Genomic DNA, 19,365 nt, shown 5'->3' with positions numbered 1-19,365 from the left:
AACTCAGATGACCATTATATCTACTACTGCGGGCAGGAATCCCTCAGAAGAAATGGAGTGGCCATCATGGTCAACAAGAGAGTCTGAAATGCAGTACTTGGATGCAATCTCAAAAACGACAGATGATCTCTGTTCGTTTCCAAAGCAAACCATTCAATATCACAGTAATCCAAGTCTATGCCCCAACCAGTAACGCTGAAGAAGCTGAACGGTTCCATGAAGACCTACAAGACCTTTTAGAACTAACACCCAAAAAAGATGTCCTTTTCATTATAGGGGACTGGAATGCAAAAGTAGGAAGTCAAGAAACACCTGGAGTAACAGGCAAATTTGGCCTTGGAATATGGAATGAAGCAGGGCAAAGACTGATAGAGTTTTGCCAAGAAAATGCACTGGTCATAACAAACACCCTCTTCCAACAACACAAGAGAAGACTCTATACATGGACATCACCATATGGTCAACACCGAAATCAGATTGATTATATTCTTTGCAGCCAAAGATAGAGAAGCTGTATACAGTCAGCAAAAACAAGACCAGGAGCTGACTGTGGCTCAGACCATGAACTCCTTATTGCCAAATTCAGACTTAAATTGAAGAAAGTAGGGAAAACCACTAGACCATACAGGTATGACCTAAATCAAATCCTTTATGATTATACAGTGGAAGTGAGAAATAGATTTAAGGGCCTAGATCTGATAGATGGAGTGTCTGATGAACTATGGAATGGGGTTCGTGACATTGTAAAGGAAACAGGGATCAAGACCATTCCCATAGAAAAGAAATGCAAAAAAGCAAAATGGCTGTCTGGGGAGGCCTTACAAATAGCTGTGAAAAGAAGAGACTCGAAAAGCAAAGGAGAAAAGGAAAGATATAAGCATCTGAATGCAGAGTTCCAAAGAATAGCAAGAAGAGATAAGAAAGCCTTCTTCAGCGATCAATGCAAAGAAATAGAGGAAAACAACAGAATGGGAAAGACTAGGGATCTCTTCAAGAAAATCAGAGATACCAAAGGAACAATTCATGCAAAGATGAGCTCGATAAAGGACAGAAATGGTATGGACCTAACAGAAGCAGAAGATATTAGGAAGAGATGGCAAGAATACACAGAAGAACTGTACAAAAAAGATCTTCACAACCCAGATAATCACGATGGTGTGATCACTGACCTAGAGCCAGACATCCTGGAATGTGAAGTCAAGTACGCCTTAGAAAGCATCACTATGAACAAAGCTAGTGGAGGTGATGGAATTCCAGTTGAGCTATTCCAAATCCTGAAAGATGATGCTGTGAAAGTGCTGCACTCAATATGCCAGAAAATTTGGAAAACTCAGCAGTGGCCACAGGACTGGAAAAGGTCCGTTTTCATTCCAATCCCAAAGAAAGGCAATGCCAAAGAATGCTCAAACTACCGCACAACTGCACTCATCTCACATGCTAGTAAAGTAATGCTCAAAATTCTCCAAGCCAGGCTTCAGCAATATGTGAACCGTGAACTTCCTGATGTTCAAGCTGGTTTTAGAAAAGGCAGAGGAACTAGAAATCAAATTGCCAACATCCGCTGGATCATGGAAAAAGCAAGAGAGTTCCAGAAAAACATCTTTCTGCTTTATCGACTATGCCAAAGCCTTTGACTGTGTGGATCACAATAAACTGTGGAAAATTCTGAAAGAGATGGGAATACCAGAACACCTGACCTGCCTCTTGAGAAATCTGTATGCAGGTCAGGAAGCAACAGTTAGAACCGGACATGGAACAACAGACTAGTTCCAAATAGGAAAAGGAGTTCGTCAAGGCTGTATATTGTCACCCTGTTTATTTAACTTATATGCAGAGTACATCATGAGAAACGCTGGACTGGAAGAAACACAAGCTGGAATCAAGATTGCCGGGAGAAAGATCAATAACCTCAGATATGCAGATGACACCACCCTTATGGCAGCAAGTGAAGAGGAACTCAAAAGCCTCTTGATGAAAGTGAAAGTGGAGAGTGAAAAAGTCGGCTTAAAGCTCAACATTCAGAAAACAAAGATCATGGCATCCGGTCCCATCACTTCATGGCAAATAGATGGGGAAACAGTGTCAGACTTTATTTTTCTGGGCTCCAAAATCACTGCAGATGGTGACTGCAGCCATGAAATGAAAAGACGCTTACTCCTTGGAAGGAAAGTTATGACCAACCTAGATACCATATTCAAAAGCAGAGACATTACTTTGCCAACAAAGGTTCGTCTAGTCAAGGCTATGGTTTTTCCTGTGGTCATGTATGGATGTGAGAGTTGGACTGTGAAGAAGGCTGAGCGCCGAAGACTTGATGCTTTTGAACTGTGGTGTTGGAGAAGACTCTTGAGAGTCCCTTGGACTGCAAGGAGATCCAACCAGTCCATTCTGAAGGAGATCAGCCCTGGGATTTCTTTGGAGGGAATGATGCTAAAGCTGAAACTCCAGTACTTTGGCCACCTCATGGGAAGAGTTGACTCATTGGAAAAGACTGATGCTGGGAGGGATTGGGGGCAGGAGGAGAAGGGGACGACAGAGGATGAGATGGCTGGATGGCATCACTGACTCGATGGACATGAGTCTCAGTGAACTCCGGGAGTTGGTGATGGACAGGGAGGCCTGGCGTGCTGCAATTCATGGGGTCGCAAAGAGGCGGACACGACTGAGTGACTGATCTGATCTGATATTATTTTCTATGTAGCTTGCTTCAGAAGATTATTTCTTATGTTACCAAATGTGTGACTGAGCCTGTGATAAAATGCTGGTATGCAGTTCCATATGAGATCAATAATTGTAATAATGTTACTAGATATGGGAAGAAGCAACAAGAGGAAATATTTTCCTGGACCAAGAGGCTACTAAGACAGGTATGGTCCAGAGACTTTTGCTACTTACCAGGCCTGGTCTAGTGACACCACATTGAGTGGCCTGTCAACGGAATCTTTGTTAGATCTGGGAATGAGACTTCCTAGCACCGTGGGACACAATGACCACGAAATGCCCCAAAACATGGTCAAATATGTGGCTATGAAAGGGCGCTGCTGACTGGAAGTTGGCCCTTGCCAACTGCCTCTACAAAGATTAAATCATGACCACTATAAGATGCTGACCTTCAACACCCCCTTGAAAGGAGTTCAGGGTGGAGACAAAAAATAAGGCACTCTGTGCTCCAGGAAAACCCCAGAAAAACAGACTTTCAGATAGTCAGATGTTTTCAGGTACAGATTTTTATGAGTCCAAATTCTTGCATCTTCTCATACCTAGACAAACACTAATATTACAAACCAGTGTCTGGACCTGGTTCTCCTGGCTAGCCCCTCAGCAGCTTTCCTACTTCTATTAATCTTTTGGCCATATATCTTTAACTTTCTTGTTAGGTTTGTTTCCCCAAGTAGTAGTACAACAAGAATACCCCCCGGCCAACACCCAGACAGTGCTGGAACAAGCTGCCTTATCACTCTGTGGACTCTCACCGCCCTCCGTAAAGGCACCCCGAGGCCCTATTCTCCCTGTGAGATCTTATACGGGAGACCACCCGCAGTGATAGAAAAGCTCAAGGATGAGATGGTCTCAAGGGAGACCACCAACAACTAGCTGACCTGGAGATGTCCCAACACCTCCAGGCCCTGGGAAAAGTCTTCCACCAAATTGCCCGAGAAACCTTAGAAAGGACACCCATTCCTTTGGGCAATTGGGTTCATCCCTATCAGCAGGAGATGAGGTATGGGTTAAAGATTGGATCAAGGAACCACTTCAGCCAGTTTGGACAGGCCCTCACACGGTTGTCCTGGCAACCCCTACTGCTGTTAAAGTTATAGGTGTCATTCCTTGGATCCACCACACCAGAATCAAGAAGGCAGTGACTTCCTGTGATGAAGACACCTGGAAAGCAGTTCAGGACCCCCCAAAACCTCCTCAAGGTCTGGTTCCAAAGACAACAGCCCTTACCCGTGAAGGACGCTGAGCCCTGCTCTAGTCACTCCAAAAGCTGACTAGTCAACACACGGCAGAAGCCTGAGGATCCTTCAGTCTTGCTCCAGTCACACTCCAGCAGCTGGCTGGTCAACACACAGCCGAAGCTTTAGGATCCAGCTATCAAAATATGGATGGATTTTCACTGTCAAACCTGGCCTCTAACCCTAATTGGTATTATTGCTGTTGTCTTCACTACAGGACCAACTAGACTTCCTGGCTCAGGTGGTTTTATAAAGTAGGAGAGAGCTAGGCCTACTGACAGCCAAAAAGGGAGGAATCTGCCTCTTCCTGAATGAAAGACGCTGCTAAAAGCAGCATGTAACCAATCAGAAATAGTCAGAGACATGGCCTAACAGCTAAGGGAGAAACTAGCTAATTCCTGGGATAACTGAAACAATATCTGGAGCTGAGGATCGTGGCATCTCCCTTTAACAGGTCCTCTCTTTATGCTCTTTGCGGTGCTCTTTTTTGGCCCTTGTATCCTCAATACAATTATCAGGATCATAACTTCTCGGATTGAATCCATAAATTTACATATGGTAATAGCTCAATATAGCCCCCTAAACAATGGAGAGCTCTGAATGTCCTACCAAAACATGAGATGATGCTTTCTACAACGAATGATAGAAGCATCAAGAGGGGAGAATGAAGAGGAAAAGTTAAAATTTTACATAATCTCCTGCTCCTTCTGCCTCTGTAACTCAGCTTGCTCCTTGCAAAGTCTGGATCATGTAGGTCACAGAGTCTCAGAAAGTGGGGACTGGAGCTCATCTCACTCACCCTTGTTCTGCTCTTTGCAACTGCACAGCCCCTGGAAACCTACTTAATCACGCCTGTCCATGTAAAGGTCAGGCATCCCCTCCCCATCTTGACTGCTGTTCCTGCGTGCGCAAAACCCCTTAGTTTAAACCAGCCTGTTAGCAGCTAGTGTTGCCCACTATAGTCTGTCTATAAAAACTCTGTAACCCCTTTGTTCAGGGCTCAGACCTTGGAGTGTTGACTCCTCTGGGCCCACCAGCGTAATAAATCTGAGTTCTCCAACTCTCCGAGTATGGTGCTTGGTTTCTCAATTTCTAGTTTCTGCAACAATACATTATTTAAACAACTGAGTTGGCAAAGACTGTATCTCTGATGTAACAATACTGCCCCTGAGATGTATAAGTTCATGCATAATCTATCACAAAGTCTGTTAATTAAAATATTTAAATACACAATTAATGATTATTAAATTCAAAAGACAAGTCAAGGAAAGCACTATAAATATAGCAAGGTAGAAGTCTTCAGTATTCTAGCATCTAAAATAGTACACGATTTGACTTAGACTGGAAATCACATGGGTAATTCTTTAAATACCAGTTTTACGCATGACCTCAGGCCTTCAGCCTAAATTGTGTGCTCATTAATTATGGGCACAGTTCATTTCCCCAGTAATACTTCCATGAAAACATTTCTTACCTGTATGCATTTCAATCTAAAATTTCCAGATCAACACAAACCACTTACAGGCATATTCTAATTTACAAAGAAAAAAAGAATAGAATGGAATGGAAAAACTCACTATAATTACAGCTGTCTACCACTACAAAGAAAAAGCAGAATGAAACAACAAATTAAAGTCAAGCAATACTTTTTCAAACACAGACAAAAATGTTCTTAAAAATCGCCCCAATTTCCCAAGTTCACTAATACTCAAAATTAACATAACACCCTTTTCATACAAGATTACTCTATCATAGAAAGTATAACTAAAACCCTAACCCTACGAAGGAATGCTTGTATTAAAATGTCCTTCATATAGTTATAACTGAATTAATTTCATAATTAAATTTTGCAATATGAAATGTGAGACGCTGAATGAAAATAAGAGTATGAGAAATACACTAAGTATTATCGTCTCTTTGAGACTACAAAATTCTTGCAGCAGGAAGACCTGCAGAATGTAATTAAATAAAATCGGAAAATTGTGACTATATTTTCACTTAACTTAAAACATTTTGAAGTCAGTAGCACTCTTAAATTTTAAACAAGACCTAAATTTCTTCTCTAACAGACTGAAATTTTCTTCCAACAAAATCAGACTACTGTGGGAAACTGGTAATCCTTTCTTTTTAAACATTACATAATTTCTTCCTAAACAATATGGATGTCTGAGGCTAAATCAAAACCAATGAAACCGAAAATAGAAATGGAACTGCTAGATATTCATTCTTAACAAAGATGGAAATTATTTCTTAATTTTCAGAGAGCTGTATTTCAAGAATCACTTTCTCAATAATTAACCAGAATTATCAACTAGCAAACACTTGATGTTAATTAGCCAAAGTAAACCAGGTGAGTCATATTCTAACATATACAGAACAACTGCAGTAAAGGAAAAACCAAAAATCAAGTGACGTTTTAAAGGTTAACTTTTCTCATACTAGAATTTTCCAGGTACAACAGAGATATGATGCATTAGACTGAGAAACCTGTAGAAACGTATTGATCTCAACTACCAAGATTATAGCGAGTTCTAGTCAAAGGAGGGGGTAAAAACTATCTGAATACCTGTTTTGAAAAGCCTGCAGTAACACTCAACTTGAGAAACAAACCACCGAACAGAAAACAAGAAAGCACGGTCAAAAAAACAAAAACAACAAAAAAAGAAAGCACCGTCTTCTACCACCTCGCCGCACCTTGCTCCAAACTTTAGCTCTTCGTTTCCTTTCCGTGGTTAACTTTCAAAATAAATGGGGAGAAACCTGTCGCAACGAATTTTCAGAAGTAAGTACTATAGGTGAAGCAGAAATAAACTGTTCTAAGGAAGTTGTCTAACCACTCATTTACATACACCAAAAGACACCCACATATATTCCAGTCGGTGAAGATGCTACCTCGTGAACTGCAGAGAAGCTTGGACCTATATATAACAAATCCCAGAGACGGCTACTCTCCCGAGCACGGGGAAAAAAAAAAACAAACTATGTGGCTCTTAAAACACGCAGCGCAGAGATGTGGGCTCCGCACAAATTCAAACGAAGCCCTACCATTCAAAAGCGCAGCATCTCCGAAATGAGGCAGGGCTCGGGAGCAGGAATCCACCCACAACCCGCTCTGCTCCGCCGAAGAGGCCAAGCAGCCCCAGGCCGGGGCGTGAGGACCGCTCCTCCCAGAGACCTAGAGGAAGCCAGCCGAATCGCGCAGTGGAACTGAGCGAAGCGCGGGGGAGGGAGGCGGGCGCGGGGCGTGGGCTCACCAGGCGCGGGGGGCGGTCGGGCGCGCGCGCCGCCGCTTCTGCTGCTGCAGCTCCTCGGCTACTGGCCACAGCGCCCCAGCGCAGCGGGAGGGGCCACGGAGGCCGGCGCCCGAGTTCCTCCGCCCCCGGCCCCGCCGCGCCGGCTCCGCCAAGGGCGCCAGCAGCTGCAGGCAGCGCCTCAGCGCTCGCCGCCTCACCATCCCAGGGCCGAGCAGGCGCCGCAGCCCACCCGGCGGCCCGAGGCCGCGCGGGACCCTGGCCGAGCTAGGTTCCGCTCCACGTCGCCAGATCACTCACTCATTGTGACCTTCGAATCTGGCAGCCCCGCCAGGGAACCTGGCAGCCCCGGGCTGGCCGGTGCTCTGGCCTTTACCAAGATGGCCGGACCCCGCCGGCGAGGCCGTGTTGGTAAAGGAGGTGTCGCGGCCCGCTACGCCCCTCCCGGCCCGGCCCCTGTCCTTGCTCCACTCGCCCTCCGCACAAGCCCTTCTGACACTATGCAGGCTATCTTGTCCTAGACCAGACGCTAACTTGCAGATAGCTTGAACAGCTCCCGGATCAGCCGCCCATTGCTAAAATTAAATGGAAGCGTGGTGGCGGTTCTTAGCCTGCGCTATCCTAGTAGGCCAGTGAAAGTGAAGTCGCTTACCCGTGTCCGACTCTTTGCGACCCCATTGACTGTAGCCTATCAGGCTCCTCCCCATGGGATTTTCCAGGATTTTCCAGGCAAGAGTGCTGGAGTGGATTGCCATTTCCTTCTCCAGGGGATCTTCCCGACCCAGGAATCGAACCCGGGTCTCCCTCATTGCAGGCAGACGCTTTGTCTGAGCCACCAGGGAAGCTTAGGTAGCAAGAAACTTACAGTGATGACCAAATACCACCAGATTACTATTCTTAGCTTTTCCCCAAGTTTTCATTTTTGAGTTGCAGGATGCAATTCATTGTTTTTTAAAGTGTTTTAAAGTATAGACAGATGCAAATAGAATTCAACAATGAGTGGTTGGGTGTTCACGGGCCAGAAAGAAATGCCTTCAGCCTGGGCCTCCGAATGCAGATACAACTGCGGGAAAATGCAAAACAAATTACTTTGCAATTTGAAGGTGAACGTGCCAAGTGTAATAGCGTAGGAATGTAAAGCAGATTATATCAGGTGTGGACTTTTACCTCCTCGGGGAGCTTGCAGCTGAATCTTATTGACTTAAGGGTGATTAAGAGCTGCTTGTTCCTGGGTCACAGTGTTCCTCGCTGCAGCAGGGAAAAGAAACAGCGCTACAAAACCAAACTATAAATTGAAGCTACTGATAGCTCAGGAGGTCCTCACAGTGCCCTTAGCAGAGGAACTTTTGAAAAATGTCCTCTGCTCCCCTCACCCCAATTCTTTATGATGATGTTCAAATATACAGAAAATAGAGATACCTTTTTGTTATACTGTCTGAATAAATTGCAGGTATCAAAATCAATCATCCCTAAATACTTCAGCCTGTGTCTTCTAAAAAAATAAGAACATTCGCCTCAGAAATCACAATACCAGTACCACATCTAAGACAACAATTCCCTGATGGTATTTAACATCCAGTCCATTTTCAAGTTATGTGATTGTCCCAAGAAGGTCTTTTAAGCCTTTTCTCCCCCTAAACTAAGATATTGCCTACGCTCATGCACTGCATTAATGTTTATGCTTTCTAAACTCTGGAATATCACATAAACTTTATGGATTGTGTTGTCATTTCTACTCAACTTCTGTTGTAGAAAGGTGGGCCCCCTCACCCAGGGCCCCAAGAGCGGGCTCTTGTCTAACACTCAGAAAAGAACTGTCAGAGGAGACATGTGCTGACAAAGAAACTTTATTGGAAGAAGGCACCCGAGCAGAGAGCAACAAGGTAAGGGAACCCAGGAGAACTGCTCTGCTTTCGGGTTTTATGGTGATGGGATTAATTTCCAGGTTGTCTTTAGCCAGTCATTCTGACTCAGAGTCCTTCTGGTGGTGCATGCCTTGTTCAGCCAACATGGATGCCAGACAGAAGGATTTTGGGAGGTGGTCAGACACCGAACCCTTCTGGTTGGTGGTGGCTTATTAGTTCCCTGTTCCTTACCAGGACCTCCTGTTGTAAAACAAGTCATGCAAATAGTTACTATGGTGCCTGGCCAGGGTGGGCGGTTTCAGTCAGTGTGCTTCCCCTAACACTTCTAAAGCTTAATTTTTCTTGACAATGAAAAGCTGTTTAGTATACCAATTTTTATCATTCCAGGCAAAACTACCTTGTCCTGCTTCACAGTACAGAGCAGAATGAATGCTGTGCCTCTTGCATTTCACTCATGGTTTAATTTTAGATCCTGACCTGCTGAATTGGGTTTTCTATGTCCTTCGCTCTTTGGTGACCCCTAGAAAGTCAGGCATTTGGCATATAATGGTTTGTCTTTTAAGTTGTCACTGTTAAAAATAAGACAACAGGCCTAAAATGGAGTCAATTAATGCTTAGCTCCACATCACCAAATGGAGACTTATAATGTCAGCCTCTCCCGGAACTGGAATCTTAAACCAGTCAATCAAGGAATCACCTGGTCAGCACTAGTGAGATAATCAGCCTGATATATCTATGTCATGACACGACACACCCAGACCCACATCATCCCCTAAAGGAAAGTGACCTTGTCACAACCAATTCACTTTCTGCTAGTATGACTTCCAGGTCCCACTCCCTTCTGCCTGTAAAGTTCTTTAATTTTGTACAATGCCTGGGAGCTTCTTTCTATCTATGAGATGGGATGCTGCCAAATTCATGAATCACTGAATAAAGCCTATAAGATCTTTAAAATTTACTGTTGAATTTTTAAAAACATTACTTCTTTTTTAAATGTTAATTAATGCTGTAAAGAAGAGGAGCAAATTTACACAGATCCCTTAAGTAGTTAGGTGGGCCAAGGTAACATTTCTGGAGACTAGTATTAAATGAGCTTATTTTAAATACTTCACAAAATCTTAGGCTCTACTTAAATAACTTCTGTAAAACCACATATAAACCAATTTTAGCACAATAGCTCATCTGTAAAGTGAGTTCTGCAATCAGTATTGTCCTTTCTTTTCCCAACTCCAAGCCTAAAGGCACAGAGGACTAGAGCACCACGTGACTAATTACTGCTGCTGCTGCTAAGTCACTTATGCTGCTGCTGCTGCTGCTGCTAAGTCGCTTCAGTCGTGTCCGACTCTGTGCGACCCCATAGACGGCAGCCCACCAGGCTCCCCCGTCCCTGGGATTCTCTAGGCAAGAACACTGGAGTGGGCCGCCATTTCCTTCTCCAATGTGTGAAAGGGAAAAGTGAAAGTGAAGTCACTCAGTCGTGTCTGACTCTTTGAAACCCGGTGGACTGCAGCCTACCAGGCTCCTTGTCCATGGGATTTTCCAGGCCAGAGTACTGGAGTGGGGTGCCATTGCCTTCTCCCTGACTACTTACTGCTGCTGGTGCTGCTGCTAAGTCGCTTCAGTCGTGTCCGACTCTGTGCGACCCCATAGACGGCAGCCCACCGGCCTGCCTCGTCCCTGGGATTCTCCAGGCAAGAACACTGGAGTGGGTTGCCATTTCCTTCTCCAATGCATGAAGGTGAAAAGTGAAAGTGAAGTCGCTCAGTCGTGTAACTTACTAGGGGAGTTTAATTCAATGTGTATTTATAGCAGCACCTGTGGAATTAACTACTGCATTCACCTCCCGTTAAATCAAAAGTTGTTTACATGAACATTAAGAATCTATCACTTCAGTTCAGTTCAGTCGCTCAGTCGTGTCTGACTCTTTGCAACCCTATGAATTGCAGCACACCAGGCCTCCCTGTCCATCACCAACTCCCGGAGTTCACTCAAACTCATGTCCATCGAGTCGGTGATGCCATCCAGCCATCTCATCCTCTGCCATCCCCTTCTCCTCCTGCCCCCAATCCCTCCCAGCATCAGAGTCTTTTCCAATGAGTCAACTCTTCCCATGAGGTGGCCAAAGTACTGGAGTTTCAGCTTTAGCATCATTCCTTTCAAAGAACGTCCAGGACTGATCTCCCTCAGAATGGACTGGTTGGACCTCCTTGCAGTCCAAGGGACTCTCAAGAGTCTTCTCCAACACCATAGTTCAAAAGCATCAATTCTTTGATGCTCAGCTTTCTTCACAGTCCAACTCTCACATCCATACATGACTACTGGAAAAACCATAGCCTTGACTAGATGGACCTTTGTTATAGATAACTCCAAATAGCAATGAGGCAGCTAACGTCTAAATCTGCCATTAACTACCTCTTTGACCTTGGAAAATACACATCACCAGGCCCCCACTCCTACCCTCCAAAATGACCAAGTTCTTATGGCCACTTACAGTTGTAACATTCAATGACTCTAATAAAAAAGATTGTGGGGGGCGGGTTAAATATGTGAAGACTGCATGCTGATTACAGGGTAAGTTGGATTGCATTAAGCCAATGATCAACCAAAGTTGACCTGAGGACCAGATCTAACCTGCCCCCTAGTTTGTTTTGGTTCTGATTCAAACTAGTTCTCAGAATATAAAATCCTCAAATTTTACATTATAGTAATACTTTTTCATTTTTTGTATTGCAGTAAAAAACACATAACTAAAATGGTTAAGGTGGAAATTCTTAAAGGTATAGTTCAGTAGCATTAAGTATGTTCACATTGATGGCAAACAGATCTCTAGGATGTTTTCATTGTGCAAATCTAAAATTCTATACTCATTAAACAATACTCTCTTTCCCTCCCAACTCCCAGGCCTTGGTAACCACCATTCTATTTTCTGTTTAGGTGGATTTGACTATTCAAAAACCTCATCCAAATGGAATCATCCATGCTCCCTTCAGCAACACATAAACAAATAGAATTATCCAATATTTGTCTCTTTATGACTGCCTTCTTTTTTTTTTTTTAAGTCTATTGAATTTGTTACAATATTATTTGTTTTATGTTTTGGTTTTTGGCCATGAGGCACGTGGGTATTGAATCCCCAACCCCTGCACTGGAAGGCTAAGTGTCAACACTGGACCTCCAGGGAAGTCCCATGTCTTCTCTTAGTGTGATTTTCTCAAGGTTCAGCCATGTTATAGCATGTGACAAGGTTTTCTTCCTTTTTAAGGCTGAATAGTATTCCATTGTATGTATTTGCCATATTTTATTTATCCATTCATCCATCAATGGACATTTGGGCTGCCCCTACAGATAAGACTGTCAGATATTTCTCCAGAAAAGATGGGTTTATTTGGGGTCAGCAGAGAATTGCAATCCAAGGTCTGCAACCATGGTGAGCCATGTGCAAGTCCCAAGAGAGCAATGGAAGGAGCATCCTTTCATGGAGGAGGAAAGGGAGTTGGGAGGGCTCAGGAAACAAAGAGTTCATGACTTCCCATTGGCTGAATCCTTGCCAGGAAAGAAGAGTCTTTCTCCTTTCCATTGGGCTCTGCTATCATCGTACGGTGTGACAGCTTCCCCTTCTGGTCTCCCAACTCTATTTAATTGAGGTTTATTAACTTTTTTATACTTTCCATAGTGACTACATCATTTTACAGTTCCACCAATAGTACACAAGTGTTTCAATATCTCCATATCTTCATCACTTGTCATTTCTGTTTTATTGATAGTAGCCACGTTTTATTGATAGTAGGGTATGAGGTGATATTTTGTTGTGATTTTGATCTGCATTTCTCTGATGATTAGGGATGTTGAACATCTTTTTGTACATTTGTTGGCCGTTTATTAATATATACCATCTTGGAGAAATTTCCATTTGAACTCCTTTGCCCATTTTTAAATTGAGTGATTTCTGTTGTTGAGTTGTAGAATTCTTTATATACTCTGGATATTAACCGCTTGTCAGAAATATTTTTTGCAAATGTTTTCTTCTATTCCATAGGTTCTTTTCACTTTATTAATTGTGTCCTTGATGCACAAAAGTTTAAGTTTGGTATAGTCCCATTTGTCTATTCTTACTTTTATTACCTGTGCTTTTAATGTCATATCTAAGAAATCACTGCCAGTCCAATGTCATCCTTTTCTTCAGTTTTCTTCAGTTTTATAGTTTTTATATGGCCTGTGAGCTAAGAATGATTTTTTTTTTACAGTTTTACATGCATGATTGAGAGGAAATTCAAAAAATAATACTTTATGATACCTGAAAATTCTGTAAAAATCAAATTTCAGGGTCCATAAAAGTTTTATTTATATAAAGTCATATTAATTCATTTATATATCATCTGACTACTTTTGCAATACAAGGGCGGAAGTGGGTAGTTGCCACAGAGACATGACCCACAAAGCCTAAAATATCTAACCTTTTACCAAAAAAGGTTGCTGACTTCTGTGTTAGGCTATTTTTCAATCATGAAACTTTATATATATATATATATATAAATATATAAAACCATCAACGGTGAAAGAGGAAACTTAAAGTAACCAATACATATGTATTTTGTGATTAAGAAAAATTATTAGACTTCAAGGGTTTTTTTAGACTTTTCTATTTGATTTTAGTTTTCATTTAACTTTTAAAACATAAGTTTTAACTTAAAACACTGCTCATGTTGACTATACACTTTAGTGTTTAATCCTTATGTTATTAGCTTGTCAGGTTGAATCCACTGACAAAATAACCAGAAGAATATGGGAAGACCCACTTTGATTATCTCCAATGAGAGAGGACTCCTCCTACACCTAAGTGGTTGAAAGAATATGATGTGAGGGAAGTCTTCATCTGGGCACACTGCCTGAGAAAAAATCAGCCTTCTTTGTTCTCATGCTTTTCTGCTAACATTATTTTGGGTTTCCATGCAGCTGAATTACACAGTTAAAACCAAAGATTGGAATTTAGAATAAAGAATCAGATACTTTTCAAACTCTAAACAGCAAAAACTGACTGCTAATGTTGAAGACATTAAATCTTATTTATCCTCTTCACTCTAGCTAACTAAACATTTTATCTTATGATGGCTGGACCTTAAAATAGACACTTCCCTATTGACTTGTTGTATTAATATAACTTCTTTTTATATTCAGTTCGCTGCCCAAAGAAACAATACAATGTTAATTCAACTTGGATGACATTTATTATGGCAGAGAGAGAAAAGATTTCTTGCCTTCTTCCCAACAAACACCTCGGGTTACCTGATTTTTCAGAGATTGAGGACTAGTGAGGGTTTCTTGTCCAGTCCTCCTCCCCAAATTCCCAAGTCCTCAGCCAACAACAGCTGTGTGTCAACTGCTTCCAATTCAAGAACAAAGAATATGGCTCCCTGTGTTACACTAAAGAATCCTCTCTTCCCCTGAAAATATTCACCCCGTAAGCCCCAGAGCCTGTGAATATTACCTTATGTGGCAAAAAGATTTACACATGTGATTAAGGATCTTAAGACGGGGAGATCAGCCTGGATTATCCTCGTGGACCCTACGTGTAATCACAAGGGACCTTAGAAGGAGGCAGCGAGCAGGTCAAAGAGAAGCAGCCCTGTGGTGCCAGCAGTGGGGACCCGTGTGATGCAGCCACCGCCAAGGAAGGTGGGCAGCCTCTGGAAGAAACCAGCCTTGCTGACACCATGACTTTAGCTCAGTGAAAACGACTATGGCTTTTGGCTTCAGAACTGTAAGAAGATACATAAACATGTATAAACCACCAAATTTATGGTACTTTGTTACAGTAGCAATGGGAAACCAATATATTCTCCTCTAAACAGTCTTTGAAGTGTGATAACAATGTATATAAAATATTTGTCAATTAGCATAGTTAATGAATGGGCACATACGTCTAAACTCTATACTTTGACTTCCAAGTTGAGCTCTGAGAGACCCAATTTCCAGGCTTTGTAGGACCAGTATTCCAGGTTGATGCCAGGAGTCATGGTTGCAGGATTCAGAGAAAGGAGCAGACCTTGGGTGGGAGAGATCGGTAAGGAAGCAGAATTGACAAACCTAAAATGTGTTTCTTGACATGAGCAAGAAACGCAAGGCTTGGGAAGTTTTTCTTATCAACTCTCACTTTACCTGCCTAAAAGAATTTAGACAGAAGGCCTATTCCAGAAAAATGAACTATCACCAGAGTTATCTATAGCAGGCGTCTCCAACCTCTGAGCTAAGAACCAGTACCTCCTTTCAAATCAGCAGCAGCATTAAATTAAAGTGCACAATAAATATAATGCTCTTGAATCATCCCAAAACCACCCACCCTTTCCCAGTCCGAGGAAAAGTTGTCTTGCACAAAACCATTCCCCAGTGCCAAAAAGTTTGGGGACCGCTGATCTATAGTATAATATGAACTAGGTGTGGTAGACGGGAAGGAACCTAGAAAAGCCTGTTAAAATTCTCCTCTGTGTCCCATTGTTTGTTTGTCCCAGCAAATATGTATTTACTAAACCTCTGCTCTCTTCATTCTTCCTACGAATTTACTTATTTTTCAAGTCCCAGACTTCTACTCTCATCTCCTTGGTGTAGGATGACCTCATTTTACTCTCTGGAATCTCCTGTATTTATTTGGATTCCCTGTACATCATGGGCTTCTCTGCGGTTCAGATGGTAAAGAATCCATCTGCAATGCAGAAGACCTAGGTTCAATTCCTGGGTTGGGAAGATCCCTGGTGAAGGAAATGGCAACTCACTCCAGTATTCTTGCCTGGAGAATCCCCATGGACAGAGGAGCCTGGCTATAGTCCATGGGGTTGCAAAGAGTCAGACATGACTGAGCAGCTAAGCACAGTACATTCGTAATTAAATTTTTTTCAGCTGTTTGTCTGTCTTATGTCATTTTAATTATTCAACCAGCCAAAAGAATTAAGAGGGGAAGGGGAAAATATTTTCTCCTCCCAGCAGATTGCTTCTGGTCCTACTGTGTCATTAAGTACCATTAAGTCATTAAGTACCCTGAGCCTCTATGAGGTTAATTTACATAATCCCTAAGATCCCTTCTAATTCCAAAATTCAGAGCTGAAGCAAAACATGGTTTAACTTTGAATTTCACATTCACATGTTCCTGTTGTGACAGTCACTCTTCAGCTAACCTTTTCGGCCTCCCCTGTCCACCAAGAGCCTGCATGTCAACCACACACTTATCTGCACTTGTGTACACGCTGCTTCTTCTGCTTAGAATGATCTTCCCTGGCTTCACCCTTAAGCACTCAGGATCATCTCGCAACACTCAAATCAAGAATCACCATCTTTGAGGAGCTTTCCCACCTTCTCAAAGCAGAATGGCCAACTCTACCTTCATGCCGTCAGTTCAGTTCAGTTCATTTCAGTTGCTCAATCATATCTGAGTCTTTGCGACCCTATGGACTGCACCAACTCCCGGAGCTTACTCAAACTCATGTCCATCAAGTCAGTGATGCCATCCAACCATTTCATCCTCTGTCATCCCCTTCTCCTCCTGCCTTCAGTCTTTCCCAGCATCAGGGTCTTTTCCAATGAGTCAGTTCTTCACACCAGGTGGCCAAAGTATTGGAGTTTCAGGCTCAACATCAGTCCTTCCAATGAATATTCAGGACTGATCTCCTTTAGGATGGACTGGTTGGATCTCCTTGCAGTCCAAGGGACTCTCAAGAGTCTTCTCCAACACCACAGTTCAAAAGCATCAATTCTTCAGTGCTCAGCTTTTCTCTCACATCATGACTACTGGAAAAACCATAGCTTTGGCTAGATGGACCTTTGTTGGCAAAGTAATGTTTCTGCTTTTAATATGCTGTCTAGGTTGGTCATAGCTTTTCTTCCAAGGAGCAAGCATCTTTTAATTTCATGGCTGCAATCACTATCTGCAGTCCCCCCAAAATAAAGTCTGTCACTGTTTCTATTGTTTCCCCATTTATTTGTCATGAAGTGATGGGACCAGATGCCATGATCTTTGTTTTTTGAATGCTGAGTTTTAAGCCAGCTTTTTCACTCTCCTCTTTCACTTCCATCAAAAAGCTCTTTAGTTCTTCTTTGCTTTCTGACATAAGGGTGGTGTCATCTGCGTACCTGAGGTTATTGATATTTCTTTTGGCAATCTTGATTCCAGTTTGTGCTTCATCTAGCCCAGCATTTCACATGATGTACTGTGCATTTAAGTTAAATATGCAGGGTGACAATATACAGCTTTGACATACACCTTCATGCTGTCAGAGAACTATTAAAGCAGGGAGCAAATTATAGTGTGACAGTTTGTTTCCATTTCTGTTTCCCCAAACCAGGATGTGGGCTACTCACATGCAGATACTCTGCTTTGATTCATATTTATACCTCTAGCACCTACTACTGTGCTTGGCACACAACAGACACTTCTATTGTGTCTGTGGACTGAATAAATAGATTATGATTTACTGAATTCTGAAGAATCCACGTGGGGCTGGGCAGGAGTGGGAATTGGAGGGGGGATGGAAGGGAAGTACAAGAGGACAGGAAATTTATGTTTCTGCAAGACTTCCAGAGCCCTGGAGAAAAAAATGAGGCTGATGTGTGTGATGATTTAATTCAAGGCCGTCCTCAGATACTCATTGTACATGCAATCTAGCATTTCTCTTGACCTTGCTTCAAAGCCAGTTTTAAGTGGAGTTAGCAGCAGCAGCAGCAGCAGCAGCAGCAGCAGCAACAGTATGAGCTGCCTCACACAGCAATCTGCTGATTAGCCTCTTAACTGAGGTGGATGGCAGGCAGCCACACGTGATTTGTCAGCTTTGCATCCTTGTGTGCCACTAGGCAGAGGCCACAATTCTAGAATTTTATGGTAGCTTAGTTAACAACTCTGTCCTTACAGACCATTCTGAGTAACACTCATAAAACTGTCTACATTCAGGGTTCTTTCTTAGGCATCAGAAATACCCTCCCCCTGCTCCTTGAGTGATCTGGATATGCCTTCCGTTTTCTTGAAACAAAGTAAAAACGACAAATCTACTCAGAAAACCTCCTTAAAGTGGAAATGAGGTTATCATTTCCATACTTTAGAAAACCTGTGTCGTATTTTCACAATATATAGACTGATAGTAATTTACTGTTTGTCTCTGATCATGCATTTCTCTTTATGATGTAGTCATCTCTGTATGTTCCTTTGCTGTATTATTCCATATTCTTGTGTCGGTTTAGAGTTTTAACATTTGAGATTCAGCTTATTATTTTGGGGCACCACTTACTGTACATTTTCCACATACCAGACACTATGCTAAGGGCTTTACAAAGCTTTTAGTCCTCATAACAAACTCAGGCACTAAGCATTATTTTACTCTTTATTTTTTAGAGGAGGGAGCTGAGAGTTTTAGAGGCTAATTAACTTTTCTGAAGGCACAAGACTAATAAGACATGGAAGCAAGACCCATAAGAGTTGGAGAGTTGTGTCTTTGGAGAGTTCTTCTCTCCATTTCAATTCTTAGGGAAAAAAAAAAAAACAGTTAATTTATAATAGTATATTAGTTTCAGGTATACAGCATAGTGATTCAGTATTTTTTATAGATTATACTCCATTAAAAGTTATTACCAAATAATGGCTATAATTTCCTGTGCTGTAAAATATGTCCTTGTTATATCTGGTTGATACATAGTGGTTTGTATCAATCCCGTACCCCTAGCTTGCCCCTCCCCTCTCCCCACTGGTATCTCCTAGTTTATTTTCTATACCTGTGAGCCTGTTTCTCTTTTGCTATATACATTCATATATTTAAAGAGGTAATGAGAGAGACAGGGCTGGGGGGAGGGATTAGACAGAAGTGACTGGAAAGGTATCTTTGAAAAGATGAAATTTAAGCTGAGACTTAAATGATGAGGAGTTACTCTTGTCCAAAATCTCTGTTAAAAAAAAAAAAAAAATCTCTGTAAGCATATTACCACACATTCCAGCTAAGTCTAGCAAAGGCTTGAGTACTGGAATGAGGTTAGTGTTCAGGAGCAGCAGAAAGAAGGCCAATGTAGTTGGACTACTGGGAGAAAGGGGAAGAGATGGAGAAGATAAAATCAGAAAGGCAGATAGAGGCCAGATCATTTAGGAGCCACTTAGGAGTTTTAAATATGGAGTGTGTGTTGAGGGTAGGGAGCATGATCTGGTTTAAACAAAGAGCAGAACATGGTAACTCACAGATACTGCCTGGAGATGCCTTACTCAAGGTGTTTGGGCCTGGAGGGCACTTAGCGTATTGTGTTGCTCAGTCCATTCATCCAGAAATTTCT

General features: G+C 42.3%; 2 protein-coding genes across 14 annotated transcripts in view; one reads left to right on the top strand and one right to left on the bottom strand.

Moving 5' to 3' along the window:
• Positions 1 to 19,365, bottom strand: part of NAPEPLD (N-acyl phosphatidylethanolamine phospholipase D) — a 92,875-nt gene that overhangs the window by 50,791 nt on the left and 22,719 nt on the right. Inside the window, exon 1 of one of the 9 annotated variants that reach the window (XM_086397053.1) lies at positions 8,073 to 8,190. The exons of 1 other annotated variant lie outside the window; for it this stretch is intronic. Coding sequence is in view for 3 of the 8 variants with exons in the window: in XM_086397050.1 (XP_086253176.1) it covers positions 7,211 to 7,410 (200 nt within the window). In the remaining 5 variants the exon portion in view is untranslated. 7 more of the 9 variants (XM_086397059.1, XM_086397050.1, XM_086397052.1 and 4 more) reach the window with 7 other exon arrangements.
• The window catches only part of ARMC10 (armadillo repeat containing 10), a 137,209-nt gene that overhangs the window by 111,690 nt on the left and 6,154 nt on the right, over positions 1 to 19,365 (top strand). The window contains exons 8-9 of one of the 5 annotated variants that reach the window (XM_086397067.1): positions 8,960 to 9,090; positions 13,815 to 14,294. In XM_086397067.1, the coding sequence (XP_086253193.1) occupies positions 8,960 to 9,090; positions 13,815 to 13,844 (161 nt within the window). In that variant the 3' untranslated portion in view covers positions 13,845 to 14,294. Of the gene's footprint in view, positions 1 to 8,959; positions 9,304 to 9,459; positions 10,027 to 12,006; positions 12,105 to 13,814; positions 14,295 to 19,365 lie in introns of those variants that run through there. The other 4 variants (XM_086397065.1, XM_086397066.1, XM_086397068.1 and 1 more) reach the window with 4 other exon arrangements.

The sequence above is a fragment of the Bos grunniens genome, chromosome 4, assembly GCF_055505025.1.
Source record: "Bos grunniens cultivar Pamir isolate PY7600 chromosome 4, Bosgru_T2T1.0, whole genome shotgun sequence".
NCBI classification, from domain to species: Eukaryota; Metazoa; Chordata; class Mammalia; order Artiodactyla; family Bovidae; genus Bos; species Bos grunniens.
Note: the sequence above shows the minus strand (reverse complement) of the source record. Positions and strands in the feature narration are given on the sequence as shown.